Below are 18,970 nucleotides of genomic sequence, written 5' to 3'. Positions count from 1 at the left end.
TACCAGATAATGCCAATAAGAATGACATAAGGTTTCTTAAAAAAAAATCGAATTGGATAAATAAATACACGACTACTTCCTAATTCGGTCAGTTTACGAGTTGTCAACACATCCAAAACAAGAAAATTCTATTTTTTTTAGGAGGATGGAGAGTGATACAGCCAATTAGAGAGAGAAGAGGTGAATACTCTCAATGAAACACTAAACGAAATCTCATAATCAACCGTGGAATATTGGTATTAGTATCGTTAACATACATTCCAATCACCTGGATATCCTCCTCAAACACCGGAACGATGAATGACGTTTAAGTTTATCCACTTTCTCCGATGAACGCTTAAAAATCATCGGCACAGCGTGGAAGCCCTGTATCAATGACTAGATATAATCATCTACTACAGAATCGATACCACCGCAAGCTACAAATTGTTCGGTACAAAAAAAGACTCATCATGAAACTAATTAAATGCCGCATGCCTTATACTGTTTTTTTCTTCTAATTTCAGTAACTGTTGCGTCAGAGCTATCAATGGTATGAATTTAGAAGGCATTTCAAATGTAACTCACGACTTTCCAAGTCATCTTGAATTTTATTTCGCGTTAAGTAATCTACTATAATTACGCTCATTTTTTTGAGTCTCCAATTGGGAATTTTGTACCTCAGTGTTAGTCATTCAGAAAACTCTTGGGAGTCAATTTTCGATTCTGTAAAAGTCAAGTAACTAACAAAAATTCGGATGCAATTTTAAGCTGAGTCAGAAATTCAAATACCAAAAGTTTATAATTGAGACTTTCGAATCCTCAACGTTGAAGCCTCGAAAGTCTCAGTTTCGACTTTCAAATATTTCAGTTTGACATAATAAAAATGCTGCCCGCCCATATTTCATGGCTCATTTACACCTGAAATTCATAATGAGAAATTGAGCATTAATTGGATTTAATTTCCATTAAACAGCGAATCGATGAAACTACCAGTGAAAATTTGTAAAAAATCAAATATACAAAAAACATTAAGAAAACCTGTGTTTTAGATATTTTCTCATATAAACTGGGCCAATTGAAGATATTAAAGACATTTTTTCCGTGTTTCTCTGGAATCTTGTAACAGTATAGCGGTATTATATGATATGCGATTATATGACGTATTTTATGACATGAATCTTGAGTCTCTGAAGCATGACGAGTCAAAGGGTGTGTACTGGTGTGTGAAAGCGTCCTTGGCTGTTGAACTTGGTGAGATTGTCTCTATCTCACGCCTCTTTCACCCAAAATCCAACTGCTCACATTCCGATGCGGGAATTACGCATCGGCTCGATGCACTTTCCAATGTCTGGTACCGAGGGTATGCGCGGTAGTAACCAGTTGACAATGGCTAACGGAATAACTGCAGGCGTTATTTTTTATGGAGTCGACAATCATTAAATGGTAATTGAATATCCTCGGGTGCAGTGTTCAGGAAGAATTGTTCCCTCTCGCTTATTGGGGAGAGAATGATTCAGTGATTGAATGGTTAAACAAACTAATGGAATTCCACATCATCGTCTCTTTTGCGAGGGCAAGAAAACGTTTTCTGATTGCAGACAGGAGGGATCGTTCTCCACTTCATGACCATTTTTCCACGAAAATTTTACGACGGATTAAAGGTAAATGGTGTACTGTTAATGGTATCGTAAAAGGAATAAGAATGGGCAGTCCTAAATTGAAAAAAATATAACAGGAGCTTCCTGGGAATAGGAGAGAATCCCGTGGAAATATTCGAAATATTATTCCCGCAGTGGATTATTTATTATGTTGGAATAATTCGATGGCAATTCAGGGATAATTAATAATTCCATCCAATTGAAATTTTTTTATATTATCCGGTTTATATTAATTCTTTCGCGAAACGTGCGATTTTAATTTTTATCATGGAATCAGCGCTTGCAAAATTTTAATTAACAATTATTGAAACATTCTGTTGAAAACCCCCGGAATTTCAGGCTGACAAAAAATTGCTTTACCAAATAATTGTTTAGTCCCACTTTTTTTATATATATCCACAGCTGTAATGACAGGTCGAACATTTGGATAGCTCTCCGAACCGATACGTAAATCAAGAATGAAAATCAGGGAAATGCAGGATAAGAGAATTTCACCGGAGTTTACATCATGAAAAATTTTTCCCAGATGCAATTGGAGTGGTGACTACATTTGCTTTCCGCAATGCGACATGTGCTCGCATGACCAATAATGATACTCACCCAAATGAGGAAACTTACGCGAATCGCGTGAAGTCTGTGGAAAAATTCTCGTAGTATTCAGTAAAATAAATTCTCTGTAAATCGAAGAGTTCAAAAATTTTAGACTATTTCAGGTATTTACCATTGAAATTTCCGTATGACCCCCCAGCGTTCCAAAAAATCAAAATGGACTTTGATCTCCAGTAGAATAAAAATATCAATCATTATAAATTCACGCACAACAAATTATTATAATGGATTATTCAACTTATCCGGAAAAAATCGAATTCCTCTGCATAAATTTCGAATTTCTAACTTTTCTATTAAATTCTATTCCAAGATGATTAATAGTAGAGTTTAATCTTTTTCTTTCAATACTATAGATACCACTCGTTCGGTTTCGTCGATAGGGAGAGTGTGTCATCGCGCAGAAGGAACGTGAGATCATTAAATTTCACTGATGAATCTGTCCTTTTCTCCCATCAAAACAAGCATATTACCGAGAATTCTCCAATAGATATCTCCACCAGCCGAATTTAAAATTATAATTCCTATCCCTCGCTAATGTCCACCATTTGCCAGGTGGATGGACCACTTTCCCACTCATAACATACCTATCTATAGGCTTTGACACACTGCCGGAGGCTTTGGCACGATCACGGACTACCAGCCCAACTTGGCCCAAATAATCTCCACGAAATCGGCAGAAATCTGTGTCACCATTATCCGAATGATTTGAGTATTTCTGTCCAAATCTACCCAGGCAGATAATAATTGACGCGCCAGAAGTCAATTAATTCGGTAGAATAGAGAATACTCAATAAAAACTTGCCATTATTCGCCGGCACTAAAATACTTGCAACATTATATACTGCGGCATTATATATTGCGGAATTTTCAGTTATTTAAAAATTCCAGTTATCCTGTACGTGTGAAAAATTCCGCAACAAATTCTAGAAGAACCCCGGAAAAATCACGTGAATTTCGTATTTCTTTCCTCTTTTTGTAAAAAAAATTGTAATAAATACGGGAGAAATCACGATAAAAAATTTTCGGAAATAAAAGATAATAATGGGCATTATTCCATCTTTCGGTGAAGGATATTGCGTGCAGCGATTACCATGGCAATTTCAGCATCCTGTTAATTAACATCCTTATTCAGAATATATTTTTCGTAAGTCTCGTAAAACGAGCGGACCAATAATAAAAAATTACTCCGCAATTCGCTGTTATTGACGTTGCGATTCTCATACCGGATGCAGTGCGCTCATCCCGAGTACGCGAGAGCGAATTTCTCATGGCATATACCTGACGTTACTTATCTGTCAACGTAACCGCAGTTCATTAAAAACTAAATGGAATTACCCGCGGACTTTTAATGAAGATGTACTTCTCTGATTAGATTTATACCACCAATGTTGCGAAAAAAAAAATACTGGCCTCAAGTTCACCTTTAAATTCCCAACATTTTTATTTTTTACTCCCACCGTTTTTTGGTTCCACCTCGACCTGAAAATTGATAATTTTATTTAAATACTATAGATATAATAAATTGTTAATGAAGAATTATCGAGGAATTTCGTGTGACTTGGTGGGTATTTAAAATTTCAAGTGTGGTTTCTTGACAATTTATTTGTTGAGTGGCGAATTCAAGTGACAATAACTGAAACATAGAAATTTCCTGGAAACACGGGATTACGTGGTAAATTGCAATGATTGCTCAGTCCAGAGGCTGGACGGAGATTCCAACGTCGTGTTCGTCTCCGCGTGCGCTCACCGGTGAAAGTTTATTTCCGCCTTCCTAAATTTCTGTTTAATATAATTCAATGTTATTCCACTGGCCCTTCTCGCACTCGTCCGGAAAAGTAAACGGTAATTCAATTAGAATAATGCCCTTTGGAAGGTTGAGGAAAATATGAGGAATGTGATTATATGAAAATAATATGGTCGACGCAGACACCGGAAAGGAAAACGTCGAATGTTAACAGATTTGAGTGGCTGAAGAATTTCTGAGGCGGTGAGAGTAGCCGGTGGAGGTCACGGGAATAATTTTTTCGGGGAAAAGTGCGTGACTATCACCTGGAAATGTGTGTCAGACACTTGTACCCAGGTTCATTGCAAATCCAGGATGACAGACAAAGGGGAATCGAGATTAGGAAAGAAAGTACGGCGAATGGATAGGAATTAATAGCGGTGATAGTTGCCCCGATAAGATAATCAAGGGGAACTCTATCTCTGTGTCTCGTAATGAAAATCGAATTCTGAGTGATTCGAAATTACATTCACGTGGACTTTTTCAACTTTTCACTCGAGTTTTCGGTTACATTTTCCATTGTAATGCTCAATAGTGGGAATTTATTAGCCGAAAATTCGTGTTAATTAGGAAAAATAACCAAACATGATTGCCAAAATAATGATCATTAAACCCATTAAACCGAAATGAATTATTCATAAAAATATAGAGTCTTATTAAAAAAATTTCGCATTACCTGAATCTTTGAATAAAAGTTAATAGCAAGGACGAATATCACCCAAGAAATCAGCAACGAAGAGGTAAAAGGTTCCCTAGTAAAATTTTCGAGAAATATCTCAGAATCTAAGGAAGATGACGAAATTTGTGTTAAAATCTCTTTTATCAGACGAACTGCGAGCTATAAAAAAGATCTTAACGAAAATTTACTTACCTCCCTCAGCTGCCGAGATATACCTGGAAAACTTAGCGATTATCTAAATCAACTTGATATCCCGTACATTTTCAGTGGAGAAATGTATTTTCCTCTGAGTGCATCTGTCCAAAGAGAAAAATCTTATAACAGTTGAAAAAATAAGGGAGTAGCTGATGGAAAATCGCCAGAACCGTAAAATTCTATCATGTTTTTCCTAAAGCAAATGCAGAGTATGTACTGCTGGTGCACAGGCAGTCGGTAGTGCCATGACCTTTTATGGATAATAAAGACAAATACCTGGCAGTACGGGAAGAGCCGTACGGCTGCTTATGCGAAATACATAAAATATTGACGCATTAACTGGAGAAACGATACGATACGTCAGGATATAAACGCATGTCAGTCGTTTTAAAGGGAAACAACGACGAGGGTAGACTGAGCAAGTGACGAAGAGAGATAACTGAGACGAGACACTGAGGATACACCAGCATCATCCGAGTGCCCTCTCCAGCAATTCCCACTATACGCTGGAATAACGACTTTAATGGCAGAACGAGTCCAAGGGTTCCTCGGTAAAAGGGTGCAAGCGTTTCTACGCTATCCCGTCGCAGCCTGGGATTTAACGAGCCACCTCTAGCCCTCTCCCCGCCTGACGGTTACGATCACCTCTACCATCTCATTTTATATAGCCCCGGCCTATGTACAGATATACACGATAATACAAAGCCTGAGGCACTAACTTGTGATGCGTCATGAACAGGTACACGTCTAATTAATTAGCACCCGAAAAATATACAGCTGTTGAGCGTTCGAGTACCTGATCGTAAACACCGAGAGATTGACCGAATTTCGAACATCTGTCATTACACTGTTGAAAATTTATTGACATTTCAGTCACTATTTCATCTGTATTTTCTATTGAAAATGTTATCGCTGAATGATTCGGGCGTTTCGTTGATCGTCATTCTACCCTACGATTCATTATTTTTACCTCTCGTATGATTTTGCAACCCCTCACACTGCCAAACTGGGAGAAGAGGGCACACAGCAAATCCTCGCTGACAGATACATCGAGATTACCTATGTACCTGCATCGCGTTTATTACTTTTGTTGGATTCTCATTCACCAGTTTCATGGTTAATTGTGCAAGTTCTTTATTTATCATACTCACAGTGTTTTCGGAGGAATTGGCTCGGCCATGATGCTGGCGACACTGCAATCACACGAGGCACTAGTGCTTGCATGCATTTACCAGGTGCATCTCGTCAGCATACGTATTGGCTATTACATAAATAGTTATTTTATTTAAAAACACCTTTCCTACAGCGCTAGCCAAAAGGCGTGAGTGATGTGGGAGAGGAATGCGTCGTAACGCCTCAATGGAAATTTCTTCAGTGTTTCTTCAGCATTGAGGACAACATGAGTGCTCCATGAATCTTAGAAAATAATACTTTTTTTTTTAGTCCTTCAATGTGCCACACGTTATTTCTGTCACAACCTCCACCCACTAGTTCTCATTAAATAGCAAGAAAAATTAATGAAGGAAACCTAGTGGGACTTTCCCACAGGATGATATTGCATTATTTCCAAGTGACTTTTACAATTTTCTATACACAACGTAGAAACGAAATGAAATTAACTCAGACCATTTAGTCTCCGCGTGATTTTTATCAAGAAGGAACGAAGTAAAAACCATTAAAAAATATTCTGAAAACCTCTTCATTTCTCATTTGCATTCTTCAGATTATTCTCAAAGAGACTGTGAGTCAGCAAACACGTGAATGAACAACAATATAATTGTATAAAAAAATCATTTGGCAGCTTAATTGCAGCTGCTCTTCACCCCTTCATAACTGATTTGATCCTTCGATTTCCTCTTACATTGAAGCCGATTAATGGACGGCAAAAGTGGAATAAGTCAAGCATAATGCGGCAATAGTATACAATACCCTCGGATGGGGCGGGGCATCGTGACGGTCCCGCAGTTCAAAAAGTATTGAGGAAAGGGATGTGAAACAGGTGAAGCAAAAAAGTTATACTTTTCAGAAGGCCATAAATCATCTTGGAAATTCACCGTGGCTGACAGGCTCGGTAGTTTTACGAGGCACTGCACGCAAAATGCAAATGCCCCCACGAGGCACCAGTGGGTGGTGGGCTTGCACTGCAATTAATTAGCGTTTCGTGATATAACCCTGGGGCTCATGGTGCATGGGTACATTTTTTTCCTCCTTTCTGTCCTACCCTCTTTGCCCACCACCCCTGGCTAACTAAACAATCCCTTCCACCCCCCTGTCCACCCCACCGATAAGCCAATGCCGTTCGACACGAGCCCAGGGGACACGTAATGTCCCACTACAAGTGATGCTAAAATAAATGATACCTTTTTCATATTTCTTTCGCTTATAATAATCCGATTATACTTTACATAATATACTGTCATTTCACTTCGTCTGAGACCTCTTTAGTCTCGGAAATTCTCTACTTTAGCCAATGTTAACTTGAATCAACTATTCCAGAAGAATTACCAATCGGATTGATTTTTTTGTTTCATCAATTTTGAATTCAATAATGGAATGGTAGAATGTGAAAAACGATTTTCCCCTGTTCACCAGATTGTGGCAGGTATTTGTGGCAGGTGTATTGAAATAAAGACTGTGTATTTATTGGCGAGATGTTTACATCTGGTGAAGAAATTAGACTTGTTGTGTATGAATGTCACGGATTAAACTGATCGGATCTCATCTGATCCATTTGGTGGGGAGCGTGCGGCTTTATATGACTTTATTAATCGAAGGTGCTAGAATTGTCCCGAAATTTCGTGAGGGACAAGGACGAAGCGATATTTATCTCGGTTTCTCTCTCGGAGAGCATTCGATCCGTTACGCGCTAAATGCAGAGGAAATTGATATTGTGGCTTGCGCCACATTTTTATTGAAAAATTTAATTAACTACAAAAAAGATCTCTCGATATTTCCCACGATTGCACAAAAATATAATTTCTTATCGATACATTCCACCACTTGACTTCAGAACGATATGATCGTTCGCATTAGCTTCACAATTTGATTCGTTGTCTTGAGAAATAATATTAATATCACATTAGGATTTCCGTACGAATCCAGAAGTGGGAGGTGGTCCGACAGGTCTGTGACTCATGGGTGCAGTGGGATCGACCCCCATTGGGGCTCCCATGGTTGTACTCGGTAACCCGAAGGCATCCGGAGTTGATACTCCTCCCGAAGGTCCAGGACTGAAGAAACTCGGGGAATCAGCAGCAGGACGTTCAATGGTCATCGTTTGTTGGGGTAATTGTGCGTCTGTCTGTATCCCATTGGCCCCATACATCTCCTTCAATATCAGTAGCATCGTATCCTCCGATTCCCTGAAGACAAATAAAACTCTCTATTATTCCACGTTTCATAAATTCATACTACCCATTGTTTGAAAAACCACAAATTCTCTCACCAGTAGCACACATGGGCGGTCAAGGCGAAAATGTACTCGTTTATGTACTCGAAAGGTGCTTCCTGGAGGACGTAATCGATACGTCTGCCACCATTGAGCTGTCCAACTTTCAAATTCACCCCTCTCTCATTCTCCCTATCGTCATCCTGCTCATGATCAATATTATGGTTACTATTACTCGACTTTTGCAGCTGCTCCTCGACCACTTTATCGATCTCTTGCTCAAGTGCGTGATTGTCCTGGCGATGGAACATTGCCAATTGGTAAACTGAATTCCAGGTGCTTTTCACTGAGTCCAGAAGCTTCTGCTTCAAATCAGCCCCCACTCTCGCCATAGTTTCCTTCAATTCTGAAATTAAAATTCCAAACTGTTAGCAATATTACTCACAATTTACTATCAAACTAACAGAGGCCTATTATTATTCTAATTTTTATTGAAACATAAGAAAAAATTTCACCGACCTAAATGCATTCGTTTTCTCCCTTTGTGATGAGGAATCAGCATCGGTCTGAATTTGTACGCCTCAGGATTGATGAGTGCCTCCATCCTGTAGGCAACTGGGTCGAACGGATGAAAAATATTGAAGAAAGCAGGACAAGTGGGGAGCTTGAAGTTCTCCCCGAGCTTATCGATGCCACGAACAGTGACAAACATTCCAATTGGACTGCCGAGGGCGAAGAATGCCTTGGGTGAGAAATTCAGGTGTGGATAAACGATGAATGGCTGGCCAGTGCCTGCTGCCCCCATAACGTAACTTATTTTCCTGCTCAGGCGACGTTTGAGCATTGGCTTGGGCATGGGTTTCAGGGATGAGTTGATGGAGCTGTCTCTCTCCTCGTCTGTGTTTTCATCCTCTTCCTTGATGACGTCATCAGCGTCAGGTTTAGTCTCGTCCACTGGTGCCTTCTGATGGCATAGGAGGTCGAAAAGAATCAAACTGCCCAGTGAGTGACCCCCGAGATAAATATCCCCAGTAAAATTCGGATTTCTCTCCCTGAAAAGTGCGTTCACTCTATTCATCTCGTTACCAACAGTCTGCATTATTGTTTGACAGAAAACTGGACTCGTGTAGAACAGGATGTCTAGCAGAGTGTCATTAGTGAAGTGTCGTAATTTCGGTATACTCTCCAGTGTTATAGCCTTCAATTTCTTATCGATCCCAGTGTCCTCCGAGTGCAATGTTGCGTGCCACGATATTGGTAGTACTTCAATCCTATTTACAATCCCATGAGTACTCGTTGTACGGTAGTGCGATTGGATGAGCTGAAGGGAAATGCTTCGAAACTCGTCAACTGGCGAATAAAAACCGATTAATAATATGAGAATTTATTGTTTTTTTCCTTGTTCATTTAATATTTCGAAGTAATATTTTTTGTTGTGATTTTTGTAGGTAATATTTTGAGTTGGGTTATTGTGATAGACAACCCTCGGGAAAAAATGTTTTTGTGACAAAAAATGTTTTTTTTTTTGAGATCTCACCTACTTCCTCGACACTTCGGAATTTTAGATCGCAGACACTACCGATTCCGTGGACGAGGAACAGAAGGTGGTCGATTTTCTCAGGTTCGCCCTCCTCGATGTGAAATTCATCTACCCCACGTTTAACTACCTTAGGCCGAGTCGATGTGCCCTGCAAATACGTAGTACTCTCTGAATCCTGATTGAACAAGATTCATGGAACACACGTTAATTAGAAATTTCATAGGCAAAAAAAATAAAAAGAATAAATTGTTTGGAGTTCCAAGGATTAATTCTTGCAATGACGTCGGATTAAATTAATAAATTATTCACAAACTCCGTGATATTAAATATTGACCAGAAGGCCCATTCTCATTAATTTTTTTTCATGGCTGACCTGATAACAGCTATAAAAGAATAGGTGAAACAACAAAAATACTTGGACATTGGCAATCATAAAATGCGTGCAATAGCCAAAAAAAAAGCGTTTTCCAAAAGGTTTTCAATCCAATTCCACGGCAAGACCCCAGTCCTCCCGAGCAAATGAACGATAAAAAATATGATTGACTTACAGCACTGTTGCCCCAAGAGGCGACAAGCTCAGGTGAGCTGGTCGGAAGGTAATGAATCTGTATGGTAGCACTGTGAAAAACAACGTACTCTCCATTATTGAGCTCGACCTTCCTGTTCCAGTGGTCATTGGTGCACGCCTGTTTGTACTCCTCCTCGAGCCTGGCGGCAGTCCCCTCCTCATAGGGAATATACCTTGACTCACCAGGGCCCTTGTAAAACCACGAGGCCCTTCTGACCTCAACGGGTTCTCCAGTCCAGTAAACAGGCACCCTCTGTCGCTTGAGTATCTCAACGTCATAACGACCCCCATCAGTGGCAACCATTGTCTCCGGTGTGATATCACTGGAATTATGCACCCCCTCCAGACTCAAACTATCCTGCATCGAAAACGGATTCCATAACACTTTATTCTCAACATTTTTCCGATAAAACCAGTGATGATAAACTGGCCTGTACACCATTTTTTTATCACTCCCAGCTGCCAAACTGTGAAGACTCGGTGGAATAGTATCAGTCTGCTGACTACGTACGATCGATGGATTTATCGATGTTTGTATCGGATTAAGTGTTGCTGTGCCCGTTGGTTCGGGCATTTCACTTGTGATTGAAGTTGCCCGAGGCGACGACCAGTTGCCACTATTAGTCGTTGCTGAAATGAATCCACCGCTAATTGCGCTTTGCGTGGTAGTTTCACATTGACGAGGTAAATTATCAACACTAGAATTCAATTCAAATTCAACGGGATTGTAAAACGATAACTGTGAAAGAGGTTGAGCTGATTGGCTCGGTTTTACATGCCTCGCACCACCGTTATTCGCATCAAAAAATTTACTGAGACTTGGCTCACTGTTCACATGAGGGAAATTACTCGTGAACAGGTGATTTGCCGACTCCACCGGTGGAAAATCCCCGATCAATGGTTTGATTGGTGATTGGCCCTCGAGGCGGCTGACCCTTGTGGCCTCTCGTGGCTGAAAAGCACCTGGTGGTGAGGTTCTCTGGAGATCTATATCTGCTAGATCTTCAGGGACTGATTCTGGCCTCGGTGCATCATTCGGTGCACTCGGTGTCGGATCATTACGAGCTTCTCTCGATGTACCAGTTATCGGGGGAAACTCAGACAAATCGTTTATTGATTGCTGCTGATGGGGATGATAATTCGGCTCAAATACAGCCGCTGCGAAGTAGTTGGCTGGGGTGTTGTGGGGGGTGACAGGATCCCTCAATGCACCACCCGTCGGGATTTCTTGGGGTCCAGATATCGCTGATATCGATGGATTATTAGGTAGTAATGGAACTAGTGGAAATCCGTGATTATCATCAGCCCGTGGAGCAGCGAAGCTCGGATTGAAGAAGTCTGATTGTTGTGCTTGAGTTGGAGTACTTTGAACAGCGAGGGGGGGTGGTGTAAAAGTTTTTACTGTGCTTGATGTCAAATCCGGTGGGGGGGCGTATTTCAGGCGTCGCTGGTTGCCAAGACGATACGATACTGTGCCTGCAAGCCAAGTGTTATGGGAAATTACTCCGCGGTTGGGTAAATTAAGTGGGGTATGAACGCGAAAATTTAATTGACTTACCCAAAGCGGTGGGTGGACACGAGGGGGTTGGGGGATGGGGTGGCTGCTGGAGTGACGGTGGACGAGATTGATCGTTGGGATTCTCCGGTTGATGATACTCCTGCGGTTGGAAGTATGATGGGTTATTTGCAGACAGCCTGTCCTCTATTGAATCGTTGGAGGGTGCACTGGGTGTTGTGCCCTGTTGTCCCGTCAACGAGGTGAGAGAGAGGCTTGGCAGCGATGAGAGGATCGACGTGAAGTAAGATCTCTGGGAATCGACTGACGGTTCTTTCGATTCACGGGGGGTTAATGGAATTTCGGTTATGGGGGGGTGGATATTGTGCTCGACTATCGAGGGCTGGAGAATTGCTGGGGTTGAACTTACCAGCTCAACTTCGTGGTGAGTATCTACGGCAAAAAAAAACGGGTTTGATTTTTTTTTTGCGTATAAATTTAAGTTGATCTACTGAAAATTATGGGTCTGATTTTTTGCGCCAGCATATGGGGATGTGATTATAATAATTGTTTTCTCATAAAAAATCTATCCAATTTTATGATTTTTATTATGAATGGGAACTTCAATAGACCCTATTCATTTAACCATAAAATAATAACCACTTAAAACTCCATTTTTTTATAAGCTAAAAAGAGGAAAAAATCCGTGGAATAATAATTAAAGATAGAAAATTTCCCCGAAAGCAAATTGCTGATTTGTTAGCAACAATACCAAATTTGTCTACTGATAGTAAATCGCAATGAATCATTATGTTATGATTAAATTAAAAAGCGAGAACAGAATTATCTGCTATCGTCATCTGAATTATTACAGATTATTATACATAATAAAATCATTCAGTAATTGCAAAATCATTTACATGCAATAGTTGAAATTTTCAATTTACACCGACCACTGGCTTAGTGATTCTTTCCTCTTCTAATGTTTAAGAATTTTTGGAATTTTAGTCATGCCCGACGCTTTTATGATCTAAAGAAAAGGCGATGAGTCTGCGGACTGATGGGTAAATGTTTGACAGGATATGCGTGAGGTGAGAGAGATAATGAGAATGGGTATTTTGAAATGACTGATACTCGTTTTACCGAGATTTACTTTCCACGTGCGATGAGGATATACACACCCATTACACTATCATGTCAAAGTGTCAATAATATGATGTTACAATTGTGCAATACGTCACTGTATTCGTAGCACTCTTTTTCTTTTCTTAGTGAACCGGAAGCAGGCTGTTATAAATACTAGTGCCCTGCCCAGGGTATTACTCAGTATTGGTTAAAATTCAAGAGGAATCGGTTATTTGACAGTCTGTGGAATTATGGAGAGAATTTTTTTGATGGCTGCTGTGTGCGTTATTAGCACCAGGGGTGATGGAACGTATGGGAGTGTTAAAGTGGTTGATAATGCATTGCAGTTCAAAGTGCCTAATGAGGCGGGAATCGATGATACCCAGTGGATTGTTATTAATCGAACGAGTCAGGCGATAAATAAAATTTTCACTAAGAAGGATGAGTGCTCCAGGTCGTATTTTTTGGACATGAAAATTATTCGATTTTTTAACAGTATTTATCGGGAGCCTGGGGCTCATTTGTGGCTCATTAATAATGGCTCGACGGTTTGATACAGGTATTGCATTGAGGGAGAAGATAGCAATGACAAAGTGCCACCGAATTTGCACAGGAAGAGGATCAATTTCATCTGGCATATCAGCGACAATCTTCCGGAATTCAATAGTGAGTGAAGTGTACTAATTATCATGATCGGTATTTGCAGTTGAGTAAATTAGTCATTACGAATATAATTGTCAATCGAATTGATCGATTGAACGTGCTCTAAGTTAAATAAATTAGTCATTATCATTTTACTATCGCTTTACTGATAATTTTTATGATTTCATTCATATTTCGGTGTAATTGAAAAACCACATTGTTTATTTTTACCTATTAAATCGACCATGTGCGTGAATTTTCCGCCGAATGACTTTTTCTATTTCCAAAATATTCGTTACATTGCAAAGAACAAAGCTGGGAATCCGTTTTACGATCCGTTGGCTAGATGACGAAAAAATTGAACTATTTTTTTTCGTTTTATTGCTTTTGCATTGCTTTATGAATTTTTCTTTTTTTTGTTTTGTTTTTATGATTCATTAAATAGATCATAAAACGGGCGGTTAAACGAATAAAACCTTTGTTTGTTGGAGTCCGAGGAATATTTTAAAGAAACAAAAATTTTTATCGGACGAAAAAGGATACAATTGGATGGTGATTGTCATTTAATGGTGAAAATGATAAACACCATAAATTCTTGGCGCAGGAAGTTGCCGTTCAATAAATATGTTGAGAGCCCAGTTCTCAATGGAATCTCTATAAAATGTCTTGAAACTATTTCAGAAAACGCATTATCCCTGGATAATCAAGAACTGAAGAATTCGAATGGACCAGAGATATCGAGAGAAAAGTGTGAAATTCAACTATCTATTGGCTGTAAAAATTCCATAAACGGAGTAGACCGAGAAAATGCCGATAAATTGGTGCACATTTTTAATCAACACTAATTAATAATACTGCTCTAAATAATTAATTAAGTAGACGAGATTCTAAGATATGTCTTTTCGACACAGGAAATCCTGAGGAAGACCCACCTAACGGGATTCACCTCTAACAAATTCAATGTGCATCTCGATGCAGATCATTTGCAATTGAGAATCGAGGGAAACGTCACGTGGATATTCCTGGAGATACCTGCGGGTAAGAATATTTAACATCAGATAGAAAAATGAAGGCCACCTGCAATGACGACCACGTGGTTATTTAAAACTGTGCGCACAATCAGTGCAGCATCGACCGCTCAAAAATAAACCTTCCACGAACGCAACAACACATGCAATAATCATATCTCAGTAACACAATAATTTCCCTGAGCAATTGATACAAACACTCACCTCGCAAGCCTCAGCTTCTAAAAACACAATAATTTATCATTTAAAAATCGAGTACATGCACGTCACGACCGATTCACTAACGAAGTGGTAGACGAGATTGAGTTAATTTTGACAATTCGCCAGTTTTTATCTCGGAATCCAAGACAGATAGTAAAATATTTATCATAACCTTTTTTTCGAAGCTCATTGAGATCTACAAAAAAGATTATTTAAAAAATTTTGATATCTCCGTGAGTTTCGGAGATATCCCCGACAAACTCAGCGAATATGTACGTCAATTGGCATCGGTTTATCACTAGACTGCAGAATTGATCGTGACAAAAAACGAATGAGTATCATAATGAAAGGTTACGTGTCATGCATATAAACATGCAATAGCATCTCCATCTGGCACATCCTGGAAGAATAGCTCCCTCAATTATTCTCCCATTGACCCAACAAAGGGCAATTGTTTCTTAGATGATTGATAACCGTAAGAAACTGGTCGTACGCACTTTTGTACATGAATTTTGACTCGCCAGGATAAATAATGACAAATAAATGAAAAACAGGGAGGAGAAACGGGATGGAGCCCCTTGGACTGTCACTGGTGCGTGCTGATGGAAATGGGGTGAATCTCATTGCGAACAACCCTCCACCAGGTGGCTGGCTTTTGAAGCTCAGAGGGAGGGAAAATTCAACGTACAGTCTCACTGCTTGGCAAGTTGTTCCACTGGATACTCCAGAGCCACTTGCTGCCCTTCAAGACGATGATAAACTCAACAGAGGTAGGTGGTCCCCCGAAACTCTCTCTTTTTTTCGATTCGGAGCACTCCCACACGTGACTCACGTGAAAGTCTTCCTCAGCGGGTTTTTCCTTCATATCTTTAGTGGAAATTCCGAGAAATGAACACGGATGTCATGGTTTCGAGTATCTAGGGTAAACTGACAGAAACTCGCGATTAGATGTGCGTTAGAAGTTCACCAGGCAGCCGACAACATTCCACTGACAATGAGGAGAAACATTGGCTCACAGCCTGCTTCATTTTGCGAATGATTATGCAACTATGTTCGTGTTTCTCTATTTTTCATCCTCAGATTGCTCTTTGACCGTAGTGTGTAAATCTAACGTCAATGATGACTGATACCGGTCTCGGTTCACTCTCTTTATGTCACTGAAAATTATTCTCAAGGATCTCTACGTTTCTAGTAAACAAAGATTCAGGAAGGTTCTATTAATGGGGATAATCTCCTTGACACAGAAATTGTTTTATTGAGTTTTAGACGGTTATTTCGTTCTGAATTTGAAAGACTTGTCTTTTTTACGTGACCATGAGCGTCATCTGGAAAAGAGTCAACAGACAATTGTCGTCATTAGAATTATATCTCGCTATGACGAATGCTCGTATCGCTTTGTGTTGATCTGATTCTTGTTTATTCAATTTTGCTTTGGTTAATTGAAATTGATTTATCGGGAGAAATCATGAGGAATAACGGTTTTAGCGAAAAAACTGGTTTTTCTCTGAAGGTTTCACGAATATTGAAAGAATAGATACTTTCAAGTGATTTCAATTGGATTTTATGAACAGGACGAGTCGTTCTCTGTGAAAGCGATGAGAATATTATTTAGAGATTTGATGACCAGAATTTTTTTCTTTAAGATTGAGAAGAATATTCGGGGTATTGTTCTGAATACAGTTGATAAGTATTTCTCCGTAGATATCGAGAACGACGGAATCGTGATTTTTCTCGAGGACATGGAGACACCAGAGTCTCGTCAAGCATCATTGAGATTTCCGAGTGAATCCTCGGACCTAGAAGGGAACAGAAATTACCCTAAGGCTGTTGTTTTTCAAGAGCCACTCGACGAGTTGTCCAAGTTTCAAATTGAGGAGAATGCAGACGCTGAGCTTCGAGACTTATCACGATCAAGTGGATTAATAACAAGAGGAAAGAGTGTTCCAGTGGATCTGTCCCCGGAGACGAAGCTCCTTGTCAAACCAGGAACTATTCATACGATCATTTTCACTGTTACTAATAATCAGGCTTTTGCACTTATACATGAATTCCATCCGAGCAGCACTCAGTTTCAGATCAGGGGCATCGAACCCAGAAGGTGAGCAAATGGTGTCACCATTGATATCCAAATCTAACTTGGAAGGAAAAACAATTATAACGAAAGTTCTTAGAATTCAAGAATTTTCCCTGCAAATAATGAATCGTTGTGTCAGTCGTGAGAAAAAGAAAGAGAAAGATTGTCTGAAGACATTTGTCTTGATTTAAAAATTAAATCTTCCCCTTTCAATAGATGGTGGATTCAACCAGACCAAACCATTAAAGTAGGCGTACACGTGGAAGTGCCATTGGTGGACGAAAATATCGTAAATACTGTAACTCTGCATGTAAAGCGAAGCGAAAACCTTGATCCTGTTCAGAAATCCGCCTACATGTATCTCCAGAGGTCATCGAATTCGGTGAGTAATAATTCTTATCACCTATCGATACACAAAATTACTGATAAGCATTTTACGATCTGTCCCCTCTAGATATCTGACAGCACAAAACCAACGATTGATTACGAATTTAGCAATAATTGCGCCGGAAGATTGCGCCTAGAGCGATGCGAAAATAACTTTTGGAGTGTTGACATTACCGTGACCGATGATAATTCAGGTAAACCGGGGTTTTATCTCTGTATTTTTTTTTCGGATTTTTCTGATACAATAGTACAAAATTTCAGGGTTGAAGAGAGTGGCGTCTCAACCGAATGGAGTTCATTCAAAGCGAGAGTTCATAGCTGGCACTAAAAATGCTGTACATTTCCTCTACACGTCCACGTGTTGCTACACAAAGGTGGAGGTGACAGCAACAGATGTTGTGGGAAACACTCACTCTCGGACCATTGACGTCACTGGTAATGATTTTCATTTCTCTTAAAGAAACTTTACGCCTCGGCCCGGAGAGAATTACATAAGGAAATTTTCTTTGAGGAATAAATCCGAATTTTTAACAACCATCCATTTCGCCCATTCCCCTTCAAAAAATGAGACCGATAATTCAATGGCGAATAAATTGCAATTTCAAATACAATCAAGTGCTTTAACGTTTTTTGAAGTTACGTATTCTTTCAGCTTCAATTTCTTTGAGAATTCACATAAAGTTCCGATTTTTTGGAGTACCAAAGAATATTTACTGCCAAATTCTCGTGAATTTGTTATCTCATCAGGAATTCTTTAAATCCTTTGGAAATTGAAAATTACACAATTTTCACTATTTCAGCCTGGGATAATTTGTCAACCGGCGAAATAGTAGCTATCGTCCTCGGCAGTCTGTTCCTACTCCTTATCATCATACTCCTCATCTTACTATGTATTCATTGTATACGTAAACGCAGAAGTGCGGACATTTCTTACTCCCAACGATATGGATCCAGAGGGGGCCCGAGCAGCAGGGCGGAAGGAACCAATTTCTGAACGAATTCAACATTCACATTTACTCTAGCAGCATGATAAATAAATGAACTCAACTATACCGTATATTAATTTATTTTCTATGCATTAATTTTCGAAACCGAAAAAAATAAAATGAAAAATATATTCGAAAGAAATTGTGAGTGTTATCACTGCCGCCCCGCCCAACCTAAAAAATTTCCCCAAGAAAGCTAATCGTACCATGAATCTCTTGACGAGGCGGCTCGTTGACAACAGCTGGAGTGACAGGCATCAGCAAATTGCTCCCTCCAAAATCATCGAAGGAGAATCCTTGACCAGCGGCAGTCAGGAGAGGATTTTTCATTTTACGCGATTGATCACCCATATTGTTTGCGAAAATGAGTCCAACACCAACAGCATAACGCAGCACAGTCACCGGATTGATCAATCTCTCACTAATAATGCGTTATACCGAATCGATTTGAATGCACAATTTGACTTGTCAAAACCAGAGTGAATTCTTGAACCTGTCTTATCCTCCACGTAGGCACCATAAACACGTGAACTCAACACAGAGATATTTTCACCATATCGTCAGCTGGAGGTGTCGGACTGGCGCATGCGTGGCGCTCTGGCGCATGCGTGGGCCGCTGACGCTGCACCG

The 18,970-nt window shown here is 39.8% G+C and overlaps 3 protein-coding genes across 9 annotated transcripts in view; 1 reads left to right on the top strand and 2 right to left on the bottom strand.

Moving 5' to 3' along the window:
• The window catches only part of LOC105262860 (nucleolysin TIAR), a 268,436-nt gene extending 262,339 nt beyond the window's left edge, over positions 1 to 6,097 (bottom strand). For 3 of the 4 annotated variants that reach the window (XM_011298708.1, XM_011298699.1, XM_011298716.1), the window contains exons 1-2: positions 6,058 to 6,094; positions 5,877 to 5,973 (exon numbers count right to left, since the gene is read on the bottom strand). In XM_011298708.1, coding sequence (XP_011297010.1) covers positions 5,877 to 5,973; positions 6,058 to 6,086 — 126 coding nt within the window. In that variant the 5' untranslated portion in view covers positions 6,087 to 6,094. Of the gene's footprint in view, positions 1 to 5,876; positions 5,974 to 6,057 lie in introns of all 4 variants that reach the window. The other variant, XM_011298744.1, reaches the window with a different exon arrangement.
• On the top strand, positions 1,338 to 18,444 carry LOC105262920 (uncharacterized). 2 transcript variants are annotated; one of them, XM_011298823.1, is made up of 12 exons: positions 1,338 to 1,425; positions 1,555 to 1,643; positions 13,170 to 13,476; positions 13,582 to 13,688; positions 14,346 to 14,485; positions 14,576 to 14,702; positions 15,448 to 15,663; positions 16,595 to 16,991; positions 17,184 to 17,349; positions 17,422 to 17,548; positions 17,616 to 17,789; positions 18,155 to 18,444. In XM_011298823.1, the coding sequence occupies exons 3-12, from the start codon at positions 13,274 to 13,276 to the stop codon at positions 18,346 to 18,348; spliced, it is 1,851 nt and encodes a 616-aa protein (XP_011297125.1). In that variant the 5' UTR covers positions 1,338 to 1,425; positions 1,555 to 1,643; positions 13,170 to 13,273; the 3' UTR covers positions 18,349 to 18,444. The 2 variants fall into 2 exon arrangements, with proteins under 2 accessions (XP_011297125.1, XP_011297114.1); XM_011298812.1 differs by having other exon boundaries at positions 1,368 to 1,643.
• Positions 7,786 to 18,905, bottom strand: PAPLA1 (Phosphatidic Acid Phospholipase A1). 3 transcript variants are annotated; one of them, XM_011298782.1, is made up of 7 exons: positions 18,547 to 18,905; positions 11,961 to 12,350; positions 10,383 to 11,878; positions 9,832 to 10,009; positions 8,814 to 9,644; positions 8,352 to 8,700; positions 7,786 to 8,268 (listed from the first exon to the last, which is right to left on the bottom strand). In XM_011298782.1, the coding sequence occupies exons 1-7, from the start codon at positions 18,689 to 18,691 to the stop codon at positions 7,986 to 7,988; spliced, it is 3,672 nt and encodes a 1,223-aa protein (XP_011297084.1). In that variant the 5' UTR covers positions 18,692 to 18,905; the 3' UTR covers positions 7,786 to 7,985. The 3 variants fall into 3 exon arrangements, with proteins under 3 accessions (XP_011297084.1, XP_011297093.1, XP_011297101.1); XM_011298791.1 differs by having other exon boundaries at positions 9,832 to 9,982; XM_011298799.1 differs by lacking the exon at positions 18,547 to 18,905 and adding an exon at positions 15,391 to 15,415.
• Between the last annotated feature and the right edge of the window lie 65 nt (positions 18,906 to 18,970).

The sequence above is a fragment of the Fopius arisanus genome, unplaced genomic scaffold (genome assembly GCF_000806365.1).
Source record: "Fopius arisanus strain USDA-PBARC FA_bdor unplaced genomic scaffold, ASM80636v1 scaffold00001, whole genome shotgun sequence".
Lineage (NCBI taxonomy): Eukaryota > Metazoa > Arthropoda > Insecta > Hymenoptera > Braconidae > Fopius > Fopius arisanus.
Note: the sequence above shows the minus strand (reverse complement) of the source record. Positions and strands in the feature narration are given on the sequence as shown.